Raw genomic sequence first — 13,071 nt, 5'->3', positions numbered from 1 at the left:
GTGGTGCCATAACATGCAAGTGAATTGGATTTAAGTGAGGGAGGATTACCTATCTCAGTTTCTTACCTATAACAAGGAGAATATTCAAGCAATGGCTCAATATTGTCTATGAGATAAAATATAAGCTCCTCTGTTTAACTTTTAAAATCTTTTACAACTTAACTTTTGAGTTTTTGTTTTTTGTTTTGTTTTGTTTTTATATATTATTCCCCCACCACACTCTGGGATCCGCCCAAGTGACCTTCTCTATGTTTCTTACATACAACACTATACTAATAGATGCTTTATAAGTACTTAATAGTGTATAGCTTTTAGTTTAGATTGATTTTCCAGGGCAATCCCAATTAATAAAAGTAAATATACTTTTAACAAGGTTTTGCCAAAGGAATGTCACTTGTCAGTTTATGTGGCCTGATCTGGGGATTAGAAAATCTGGTCCCTCCACCTATTGGCACAGGAAAGAGAAACTGTGCTGTTACATGATTTCTGGAGATCACCTGATTAAAGAATGCTATATCCCAGCCCTAGATCCTCAGACTCACAGCATTGGAAGTGCTCGATTCAAAGAGGAAAAGATAGAAGAATTTTCTAAAAGTGCCTTTACCATGTTGCATATTCTAGAAAAGGTGTTCACTATTTAACAAGTTCAGTTACCATACAATTCTGGGTACTGAGTTTTGCTATGTGCATTTTTGCTCAATGAAATACCAAGATAATTTCATTCTGTCCTGTTGGATCTAGCTACATTCAAAAAATAAGTATTTTTTTTTACTTATTAAAGTTTCTTCAAACTGCATTCCCAGGATTCTTTCAGAAACAGGTGTTGATATTTGCACTGCACTGCTAAGTCTCCCACCCCATGTTGATCTATTATCAGATCTTGAGATGATTGACTGTGGCAAATTACTATTTTCGTAACCAAGTAAGTTTTTTAAAACCTAAGTCATTACCTCCCATGCCCTCAGGAAAGGTGTGTCTCTTAGACAATAAACTTAGACTTAATCCAAGTGGTTGCTGAAAGGAAGCTTGAAGTTGGCACCTTATTATTATTATTAGCAGGGTGTGAAGTCTAAGTCACTTATCTTCCTCCCCCAACTCATTTCTCCATCAGTCATCAACTCAAACCTGAGAGGAAAAACTATTCTTATGGAGAAAATAGTAAAGCCCTCACCACAGACAAAAACCCTCTTTTAAAACTATCATTTAAATGGCAGTCACTTTCTCTCCTGAGGAATTTTCTCACATCAGACATAATAGGTAGGTAGAAATGGAAGTGACAAAAGAATATACCGTTGGTAGAAGTAGTAATGAGAGCCATAGTCAGGTTGTATATCTCCTCCTGATTATATTTCATATTCTCTCTCTATCCCTCTATATCCTTGGCACCCCATGCATGCTTAAAATACACTTTCCTCACCTCTTATCTCAAATATTTTTAAAGCAAAGCTTAGGCATCACATGTTAAACAAAACTTTTCCTAGTCACTCTTCGTGTTTCTGATTTTTTCCCTCTTGAAGTTCCTTATTTATACACTTGTATATAATTTAATACTCCTTACCTGTGTACATGGTGTACCCATCCCACACCCCCAAATGAAATGTAAGTTCCTTGAAATCAGGAATTGTTTTTCTTTTTTGTTTTTTTTTTCAACCATACCTGAATATCCATCATTAGTATTCCTTTAGAGCACACTAAATTATCTTTGTCCTTCCATATGACTTAGGTGCCTTGCCATATTAATTGCTTAATAAAGGCATGTTGAATTGAATAAATCTGCAAGGCTCCCTTGTTTTGCATGGATAGAATTTGCAGAGAATCAGACAAAGACGAAATAAAAAGCAAATATAAAAACAACAGTTCATTTTAAAGTCAGATTTAATAATTTGAGTATTTTCTATGTCACTGTTCTGCTCTAAAGATATAAACAATTAATTTGGCCAATTAAAAAAGACTATTTTTTTAATGAGTGGATTGAGTAGATGCTATATTTATTAAGAAGTTTGGGAGCAAAGTGTGGTCTTTCTATTTTCTGTCCTTATTAATCAAGTCTGTTCCTTGTGATATTTTTTGTATTTATTCAATTCCTTATTTCAATGGCTTATATTTGGGTCTGTAACTTGGGGCAGAGATGTGGTAGGAAGTGGTTTCTGAAATTTCTTCATGGGCCTCTTTTAGGAGAAGCAGAAGAAGTGGACTAAAGGAAGTGATGCTGAGCCAGAGTACAGAACCTTGAATGCCAAAAGCAGTAATAGTAGTAAATAGTTGGGTGGATTAAAGGCAGTAAAGGGGAAGCAGGCATTTATTAAACACCTAGGATGTACCAGGTATAGACAGCTAGGAGGTGCAATGGATAGAGTGGCAGGCCTGGAGTCAAAAAAATCTGAATTCAAACCCAGACTCAGACATTTACTTGTTATATGTCCCTGGGCAGTTGATTTAAATCTGTTTGCCTCAGTTTCCTCATCTGTAAAATGAGGTAGAGAATGGAATGGAAAACCCCTCTAGTATCTTTGCCAAGAAAATCCCAAAATGGTGTCAATAAAAAACAGATATGACTAAAAACAATTGAACAAAAAATGTGCTAAACATCCTACAAATATATCTCATTTAATTCTCACAATAGTCCTGGGAAATATGTTGTTATTATTATATCCATTTTATAGTGGAAGAAACTTAGGCTGACCAAGATTAAGTACCATGGACAGGGTGATACAGCTAGAAAGTGTCTGAGGCTGGATTTGATTTCAGTTTTTTCTGACTCCAGTCCCAGTGCTTTAGTAGATAGGAAAATAAAGATCAAGATAAGGGAAAGGTAGAATTTTGGAGGTATCTGAAAAATGAACCAGAGAATCTGAAAATGTATTTTAAGGTTCCACAAAGCCTAGTAAACTATAATTGCTGTTTTTAGATATTAATGATTAACTCATTTTTAGCTTTCAAAGAAATAAATGTTATTAAAAGGCTTGTATTACTTGTACCCTGTTATTCCATTCTGTTCTGGACATCATAGCAAGCCAATGTTTCCTTGCCACAAACCTTAGAGATGTGGATTAGCAATCCTTGAGTTAATCAAATCTTCAGCTGTGTTGATAGAAAGACCAACTCTGAGAACCATACCTGAAGTCCAACTTTCAATTTTGTTTTGTTTTTTTTAGACTACACTGTTACATTTACCCATATGGCTTAGAGAGCTAGTAAAATCCTGAGAATTACTCACTAAACCAGAACTTCTTAAACTTTTTCCACTCATGACTTCTGATTACTTGAGAAATTATTACATTACCCCATCTGGAATTTGAGCTGAGGTATTTCTGGCAGCATTCATGCATTCAGAGTGCTAAGAATGCATATTGTGTGTTTAGAAGCAAGACTATAGTAAAGTTCTAGGATGCAACATGGGCAAGCACTGCAGAAACGTCAGTTTCATTATGTGTTTTGTTTTGAATTAAATTTTGATCATTATGTTCAGAAACCATTTACTTTTGCCAAGTTTTTTTGTGACTTCCACAATTAACTAGCCAATGAGACTGCATCCCACAGTTTAAAAAGCTTTGTACTAAATAATAGCAAATCACTTCTATTCAGGGTATCTTGAACCTCTTAGATAATTTTAAGCCTGAAAATCTTAAACTTTAATGTACTATTCAGGGTATTCCAAAAGTCTTAGTGTGGGTTAAAGTCTTGATAGCGGTTAAAGTTTATAAAGTAATTTTTTTTCTCACAATCTCATGAGATATGTAATATGTGTTACCTTTTTTCATTTCCTAAATGAAAAAAGGGAAACTCAGAAAAGTTAAGTGACATATCCAGGTTCAAACAACTCAAATCTACATTTTCTGTCTTCAAAGAGCTAGGTAATGCACGTAGGATTTTTTTCCCATTTTACTGATAGGAAATGCCTGAGGTTCAGAGCACTTAAGTAACTTGCCAATGATCCTAAAGCTCAAAATTACTTCTCTTGACTTAATCTCAAGGGCTCTTTCCATATAAGCTTGCTAGAATTAATTATGAAGAAGTGCCTGAATTATCACACAAATAATCTGTTAGGCAAAATAATAATATTCATAATCTGTTGAAATGAGAACAGCTCAGCTTACCTCTTGAAAATCAAATATCTTTTCTGCAAACAGACCATTGGCAATTTTGAGTTGATAATCATTGCTTGATGTGTTTATTTCTGAGAGAAGTGTTTTCATCTGGGATTGGAGTCCCTGGGTGTTGTCAAATTGTCATTAAAAAGATAAAGACAAGTAGTTAATTCATTCCTGGAATTGGAAGATACATGTATGTAAATAACTACATATATTTATAAGATGCTACTAAAGGGTGGAAACACTTAAACACTTTCATGGAATTATTAGACAATACCACTATATATATATATATGTGTGTGTGTGTGTGTGTGTGTGTGTGTGTGTATAAAACCATTAAGCAATCAATATTGAATTCAAAATGAATATAGTTTAAGTTGTAATCAGTGGTGTGGATCCAATTACTGTGTTCCAATTTACAGATCCTAAATGACTGAAGTAGTTAATTTTTCCTTTACTATGAAGAACTGAGATATGTGTTTATCATTTTGCATAATCTTATTTGATCTTCACTTGTGACAAGTTGGTGATTTTCAAACTTTATTTGAAAGATTAAAAAAAAAACTTGATGAGTTTTCATCATTTAGCTTAGAAAGATGAGAAACAAAAACTTCCTATCCACATAGAACTATAGTTTCTGGTCAGGAGAAGAGGAAGAGGAAGCAGATTTCTTTCAATTTAGTCACCCATTACATAACATTCTTTATTTCTTCTGATGGAAAATTTCAAATGCCCTATAAATATTTACCCCAGAATTCGAAGATCCTTGGTCCGTGTGAAAATGAAGAACCTGCAATTGGAGACACAAAGCTTGAAATGGTACTTTTTAAAAAGAAGCTAATAATGTTTTTGTGAGTGATACATATCACTGCAGACATCCAAGAGGCTTTTAAAAACCAAAAATAAAACCCCCATTTTCCAATTAAACGGTGTAGTAGAATCATAAGATTGTTAGAGCCAGAAGTCCTTCCTAAGGTTAATAGCTTTTCTTAGGGTTCGTTTAGCTTTTAGTTATGTTTTTCAAAGGCATTTTTTGGGAGAAGGCCAGATAATGCAGAGACAGACATTGGGAATTTTTTCTGCTACCACCCATTTTATTAGCAGGATTCAAAAAATTATGTATGGGGATTGTTCTTTGGGACCACATCAGGACTGGTTTTTATCACCAATCCTCCTTTATACAATATCTTTCTGTCAACATCATGTCCTCATGTGAAATATAATGGACTTGGATTAGTTGGCTTCTGAGGAACCGTTTAGCACTAATCTTTAATTCTGTGACCTATGATTCTATGTGATTCTATAATCTGTATTTTATTGACATCACCAGAGAAAGAACAGTCCTAGACAAACCCAAAATAATGTACTAACAATTGGCTCAATTATTTAGCATTTCAAAGCTGCACTGGGCAGGCTCAGTCAGAACAATGCATTTATTTTTGCACCCTTAGCAAAGTTTGAAATATATATTTTCCTGCATTTGACCAGAGTATTATATTTCTGTATACTGTCAGCCAAAGACATCAAGCTTTCATAATAACATATATGAACTAATTCACTACAAATTTAATTTACTTCAGTCTCAGTCTCCTCATCTTTAAAATGGGAAAGCTGAGACTGAAGTAAATTAAAAGGTTTTCTCTTCTGGTAAATGTCTCAGGTAGGATTTAAACTTGGTTCTAGGACTAGCACTAGAAAAGTCATTGTAACTAAAAAATACAAACTTTACTCTAGAGTTCTCAGGTATTGGTGCTAGGGAGGATAGTTTTTAAAAGTTAAGGGAGCTAGATCTGTGAAATTTCAATTCCATCATCTTTATTTTAAGACATTATAGGTTCAAGGTTCAAGATCTAAGACTTCAATATCCAGACATATGGGAGGAATCTGTGTAAAGTTACAGAAATTTCACACAAAGTATAAAGTCACCTCAACCTTCAATAGAGCTCTGAAATTGGACAGCTTTTTGATTTTTAGATGATAAGCTTCTAAAGGAGGGATGGCACTCTCACTCTGAGCCTGACTTAATGCTACGTGTATGTATGTGCCTGTGAAGTAAATAAAATCTCTCAGGTTTATGAGAATGACAGGAGAATAAAATGGGTTAGAATTTTTCTGGAATACATCATGATATGAGTAGCAGCTGTACCATTCATAATATAAAAATCTTCTGATATTTCTTTAAACAAGGACTTTATTGGTTTTAAGATGAGCCACATGTTCTTCTGCCTCCTTGACCTTACTCTTCATAGTCCCTGAATAAAGGAAGAAATCCTGAGATTCTATAAGATTCTATGAAATTTCTTCTATTTTCTTCTTTACTTTACATTGAGCATTTTAAAAGGAGTCCTTTCCCAACATAAGACTATGGGTCTATAGGAAAATATGATTATCTCCCCCTCTGCAGTCAGCTAATTTCCAATTAAATAGTTGCTTGGGCACAGGATTTGGGACAAAATAAACTCCAAAACAACAACAAACAAACCAGAGTTCTGATAAGCTGAAAAAGATCATATCTGAAGGTAGAAATGTTGGTCTATATATATCTATATATACCTTATCAATTTGCTTTGCACAATCACCTCTGGAGCCCATCCGCACCAAGGAGAGAGCAATGAATAGACTTAGGGGAGAAAAGAAGACATTGCCAGTTCCTTGATTTGTATTCATCTCTTTGAACAGATCGAAGCAAAATTCTGCATTTGCTGCAGCAAGAGAGACCATTGTGAAACTGAACACAGCCTAAAAGAGGAAAAAATGAAATTAATATATATATATAATATATAAATTAGCTCATTGACATTTTCTGTGTATTTCTCTGAGTCTTAATTTCCTCACAAGTAAAATGGTTTAGCAAAAACTGTTACTTATTTCACAGAGTTGCCTAAATATATATAACATATATAGTAAAATCCACATACTTCACACACACACACACACACATATATATATATATATATATATACATATATATCTCACTCTGCAAAGCTTAAAGTACCATATAAATGTCCACTATTATTGTTATTCCTATTAAAATAAGAAAGCAACGAAGCAGTGCTATAATAAGAATAAGAGATTGGTTAAGCATGTTGACACTCAGCTATAATAACTGCTACTGAGGAAGCAGAGACAGGCAGATTTCTTGAGCTCCAGAGTTCTGAGCTGCAATGGACTGTGTTGAGCAGATGTCTATGATAAGTTCAGCATTAATATGATGAGCTCCCAGATCTAGATAACCATTAGATGTAAAAGAAAAAAGTGAGTAGGTCAGAAGCAGAGTATTTCAAAATTCTTATCTCTGTCAGAAGTAGTATTGGACTCATGAAGAAGCTCTTCAATTCCAATCTAGGCTAGATAGGGAGACCCAGTCTTTAAAAAAAAATTAAGTAAAATAGATGCACACTCTGAGAGCTACATGAACATCCATTAAAAGCCTAGAGCAAAATCTTTAGTTAAGAAGGTAGAGCCTCCAAGTGGGATTGACAAAAAGATACGCATAACAGTTCAGAAGGGTTAGGACCTATACTGGTAGGCAAAGTACCTATAAGTTATGATGATGATCATCATCCTCATCATCAATCAATCACCATCATCACCCCCTTTGCTAGCCACATTTCCGAATATGATCTACTTCTAGCCTTTTAAACAACCCTGGGACTTAGGTACTATTATTATTCCCATTTTATAAAAGGAAACTGATACATTATTGTCCAGAGGTTGACATACAAATGGACAACCAGTACATATCCAATATAATCTAATAAAATTAGCATTGAGCTAGACACAGAATAGAAGAAAGTGTGAGGATGTGATCACATTTGGGAAACTTCTTTAAATAATCCCAAATTAATCCAAGTGCATAGCATTTCTTGTTTATGTCCTCCTTATCTCTTCTCACATAGCTACCACAGGTCTTGATCACCTTATGCTACATAGTTGTGATAGTCTTCAAGTTGATGATCTCCTTGCCTCTAGTCTCTCCCCATTACCTTTATTCAGCTGCCAAAATGTTTTTCCTAAAATACAGCTCTGGCCATGTTATGACCATTGCCAACTCAATACATTAAAGTGGCTCCCTGTTCCTCCAGAATCAAATATAAAATCTTCTGTTTGGCATATAAAAGCCCATCATAATCTGGTCCCTTCCTACCTTCCCAGTCTTCTTGGATATTATTCCCCTGAATGTAATCAAAGATCTAGAGACAATCGCCTCCTTGCTCTTCTTTTCACATGAGCCTCCATCTCCTGATTCAGTTCCTACTCACTGGCTGTCCTCCATACCTGAATGTTTTCCTCCTCACCTCCTCTTCCTGGCTTCTTTGTCTGCCTTCATGACTCCCCAATACTTTTTCTCTGAAATTAGTTTCCATTTATAGTATATAGAAATATATATGTATGTCTATATAAACAGATATATACTATATATGTAATTATATGTAGCTACATATGCTCACATATACACAATATACAATTTTTTGCATGTTTTCTACACCATTACAATGTGACTTCTATAAGGACAGGGACCATGTTTTTATCTTTCTTTGAATTCACAGTAATTGTATGGCACAAATTAGGTACATAATAAGTGATTATTGATCAATTAACTCTGAAGTTCCATCTTATTTAATACAAATATCCTTGCAGCAGGGTTGTATGCTTGGGAGTCTTACAGCACATCCTCTGATGATTCAAGTTTGTGGGTGACCCCAAGAGTAATGAAGAGATTTATGTAGTAAAAAAGCAGTCTGAAGCAAATTTCCAATGACATAAGAAATGATGTCATGAATATCTTACTCTTTAATGATTTAACTATAGCTCCTCTGCAGAATATCAGTTCTCTGACTTTCTGGTGGGGACTTAGATGGGAATACAAATAGAAATGACAACTCACAGCAGCCAAGGAGAAAAAGACTCATATTGAGGCAAAGATAAAAAAAGAAATCATTGGAGCAATCAAGATATTAAGAGTGTTTCTCTGCATCTGATTAGCCTTTGTTTCTGACCCACCATTCTATTATTAGTGAGATAACTGTGTTAAGAACCAATTAGATGATCCTTCCAGTAGCAATATGCCAAATAGAAAAGTGCTAATCATAGGAACTTGTCTCTTCCTGAATCACTTATATTCAGAGTTTCTAAATTATTCACTAAACAGGAGTTCTTAACTCCTTCTTTTTACATGGACCTCTTTTGATGTCTAGTGAAGCCTATAAATCCTTTCTCAGAATAAAGTTGTAAAATTCATATAATAAAATATCTAGGATTTCAAAGGAAAACAATTATATTTAAATATATATTAATATACATATATAAATACACACATATGCAAATTTATGTGTATATGTATATATATTCAGAAATTTTGGATTAAGCACCCCTGACTTAAAAACTGGTTATCCTGGATTTTTATATATCATATTAGTTATATTTACAATTACTATATTATGTTTATATTAATTACCTTAAAAGTTAGTTGGGCCATATCTGTTTCTTTTATGCTCCTTTGCCTGCTGGCAGGCAGAACAAGGGTTCTGAGCTATGCCTTCTCTAGAACTCCTGGATTTGACAATATGAATGTTTGGGGAAGCCTTGGATATAGAAGGAACAGCAGACATGAAACCTAATAGTGGCTGCTTTGTTATCTCATTATTTCACATTAGGAAAAAGAGTATAGCAAAGAATAATCTAAGAGTGGCTATCTTTGCTTTTGAAACCAATTTCATTATGACAAGGCCAAAAGACTTAGTGAAATACAAAAGATTCAAGGAGGAAGTCCCTTCTCCATCAGATGAAAGTTCAGAGCTTTTCTAAGTGGGAGGATGGCAGCACAGGACACAGGAAAGAGTACTAGTTCAGGAGTTAGTAGAGCATTCTGCGTCTGACACTGTTTGTGTGAATTGGAGAAACTCAATTTCCTTGGGCTTCAGTTTCCTCATCTGAAAATTTAGGAAGTTAATTAGATGTTCACTGAGATTCCTTTTAACTCTGTCTATGATTCTGTAATTAGGTAAATTCTTTCTTATCATGGCCCTTAAATTAAAAATACAATTGGAGGTAGAACTGGGGTATAAAAGGTTTTCCATTCTTTGAGAGCTTCAGAGAATCTGACACACCTTCCAATATTAAGTTCAACAGGCAGAAAGCTCATACTCCAAGTTGAAGATGCATCCAATTGATTCTTATGGTTGAATAGGATAGAGATAGTTATTATCAGTACTCCATGATGACCAGATTATGATTGGAAAAAGAGGTGGATCAGTTATGTGAGAAGGATGGACACCTATAGCTACCTACAAAATGTGAAAAGATCTAAATGAGATATTTCAGCATGTTGGATAGATTGTTGGAGAATGCTTGGGAGACCATGGAACATGAGAAAGCAGAGATGGTCACAATATATACCAATGGAAAGAACAGCTACTTCGGAAAAATCTCAGTCTGATCCATTGAAAGGTTGATGAAATCAACATTTATTTTTTCAGATTCTACAACTGGGATTTTCATATGCCTTCAATCACCAAATCCCTATATCTTTTCCCAGGAAAGAAGGAAATAAGCATTTATTGAAGTGCCTGCTATGTCCTAGGGACACTTTACAAAGCACTTTACAAAGATCTTATTCTATCTTTACAACAATCCTGGGAAGTAGGTGTTATCATCATACCTATTTTAGAGTCAAAGAAAATGAGACAGATAAAAAATAATTTTCCCAGGGTCACAACATCTAGGAAGCATCTAGTAAGTCAATTAAGTAAGTATCTGAAGCCAAATTTGAACTCAGGTCTTTTTGACTCCAGCCAAATCCTCTATCTTATGCACTGTCTTTCATTCTTAAACTTAATACTTTTTAAATTACTCCCCTGTCTCACTCCATTTTCACAGCAATTCCATTCTTCCATGTTGGATTTACTTGTTGGTTACTCCAAATGCAAAGCTATGGTGAAATATGCTAAAGGTATTAAAATGTGTACTACCTTTTGGGGAATATTCACTTAAATAGTTCAATTCTCTGTTTACAAAATAATCCTTTGTTACTCAAGTCCTTTCTCCAATTTCTCACTTGTCTTCTGCTCAACAGTATTTTTAGACTCTGAAGTACAAAATCAGACCTATACATGAATTAAATGACATAGTCTAACATGTTCTAATCAGCATAAGATCATGAAATTATTCCTAATAGTGCTTGCAATTTCTGAACAATAGAAAGACCTCAGTGCCATGATGTAATTCCTCAGGGCACCTCTGAAGAATTTCTTTCAGGCCCACCCCATTCCATCCATAGTTTGGACTCTGGATCAGGAATCCCTGTAATTCCAGTTTGGGCTGTCTTAAACCCACTAACCTTTCAAGACTGTCCTGTTTATTTTCTACAATTTATACCTCTCGAAGGTAATATTAACCAAATGATATTGAAATTAAATTCAACAAAATTTTGTGATTCTTCAGCTGATATCTGAAATATTTTTAAGGCTCAATAGGAATAGGTATTAGACCTACAAATGAGGATCTAGATGCATCCATGTTTTCTACTTTAGGGTTAGATGACTAGAGAACATAATTAAAAAATGATACAAATTTTACAAATATCTTTCTATATTTAAGAAAGTACAGATGAAGGAAGATTCAATCTGTAATTTGCAGAAAGAAATGATAAATAGGAATATGTAATGAATGATTTTATGTGTATATATATATATATATATATATACACACATGTATACATATTTTGTCTAATAGTAGCCATCTCTAGGGTGGGGGAGAAGAAAAAAAGAAAAAATAAATTTACATAATAACATTATTAATATATATAAGATGAATAGCAAGTTGAACATAACAGATTTGAAGTTTCAGCATGCAATCTTTTTATTATAGTATGTTACTGAAATGCTTATTTTATTCTATAAATTAAAAATAAAATAAGTAAAACATTTTAAAAAATTATAAAGGCAGTACCTTTGAAGATCTGCTCTTGTGGACCTCATTTGGGTACAATGTCTTTTTTTTAAGTCAAACAGCCTTAAAGTTTGAAGAAAAATGCCTTATATAACATGTATAAGAAATGGTCATCTAACCTTTACTTCAACAAATCAATGATATGGTTGAATAATTACCTCTTCAAGAAACCCATTCCATTTTTTGATAGCTGAGTTGTTTGGAAGTTATTCCTTATTTCAAACCAAAATTTATTCTAATATAACTTCTACTCACTAGTTCTATCTTTGCATTCTGTTAATAATCAGCAATTAAATGTTTGGAAAGCATTTAAAAATACTATTTCATTTTATCCTTTCAACAATCCTTGGAGTTAGGTGATATTATCCTTATTTTACAGATGAAGAAACTGAAACACAAAGAGCTTAAGTCTGCCCAGGGTTATACTGCTAGTAGTTTTCTGAAGCAAGATTTCAACTCAGGACTTCCTGACTCAAGGTCTAGCACTCTACTTACTGAGCCATTTAGAGTAAATCTAATCTTTCTTTTCTCAACAATATTTACAATATTTGAAGATGGTGATCATGTCCCTATTAAATCTCTTCAGGCTTAATGTTTCCCAGCTTCAACTCATTATCTGTACTATCCAGCTCTTGTTCAGAGAACCACAGTTTTTTGGAGTTAAAAGGGATTTCAGTGAGCATCTACTCATACTTGAAAACAAATCTCACCACATCATGTCCAATAAAAGCTTATCAATACTTTCCTTGAAGACCTCCAAGAAGACACCTACCACTTCCCACAGCAATGCAGTTCAGTTTGGGATATCTTCTTCTAAATGTTTCCTCTTGCCCATTAAAATATAAGTTCCTTGAGGACAGGACTTAGCTATTTTTTGTAATCATGATCCTTGTGCCTATAATAGTGCCTAGAAAATAACAGGTACTTTTCATTTCATTCATTTATTTGGTAAGATGGTACTTCTTCCTTACTTGGACAATTTAATTTGTTAAAAGGAACAGATAAGGGGCAATCATGTGAGAAATACTGC

General features: G+C 34.0%; 1 protein-coding gene across 2 annotated transcripts in view; it reads right to left on the bottom strand.

Annotated features, from left to right (window-relative positions):
* The window catches only part of SERPINB7 (serpin family B member 7), a 36,615-nt gene that overhangs the window by 14,911 nt on the left and 8,633 nt on the right, over positions 1 to 13,071 (bottom strand). For both annotated transcript variants that reach the window (XM_031946184.1, XM_031946183.1), the window contains 3 exons: positions 6,645 to 6,830; positions 4,840 to 4,881; positions 4,098 to 4,211 (listed from right to left, as the gene is read on the bottom strand). In XM_031946184.1, the coding sequence (XP_031802044.1) occupies positions 4,098 to 4,211; positions 4,840 to 4,881; positions 6,645 to 6,812 (324 nt within the window). In that variant the 5' untranslated portion in view covers positions 6,813 to 6,830. The remainder of the gene's footprint in view (positions 1 to 4,097; positions 4,212 to 4,839; positions 4,882 to 6,644; positions 6,831 to 13,071) is intronic.

This window comes from Sarcophilus harrisii, chromosome 1, assembly GCF_902635505.1.
Source record: "Sarcophilus harrisii chromosome 1, mSarHar1.11, whole genome shotgun sequence".
NCBI lineage: Eukaryota > Metazoa > Chordata > Mammalia > Dasyuromorphia > Dasyuridae > Sarcophilus > Sarcophilus harrisii.
This window is presented reverse-complemented; position numbering and strand designations above follow the sequence as displayed.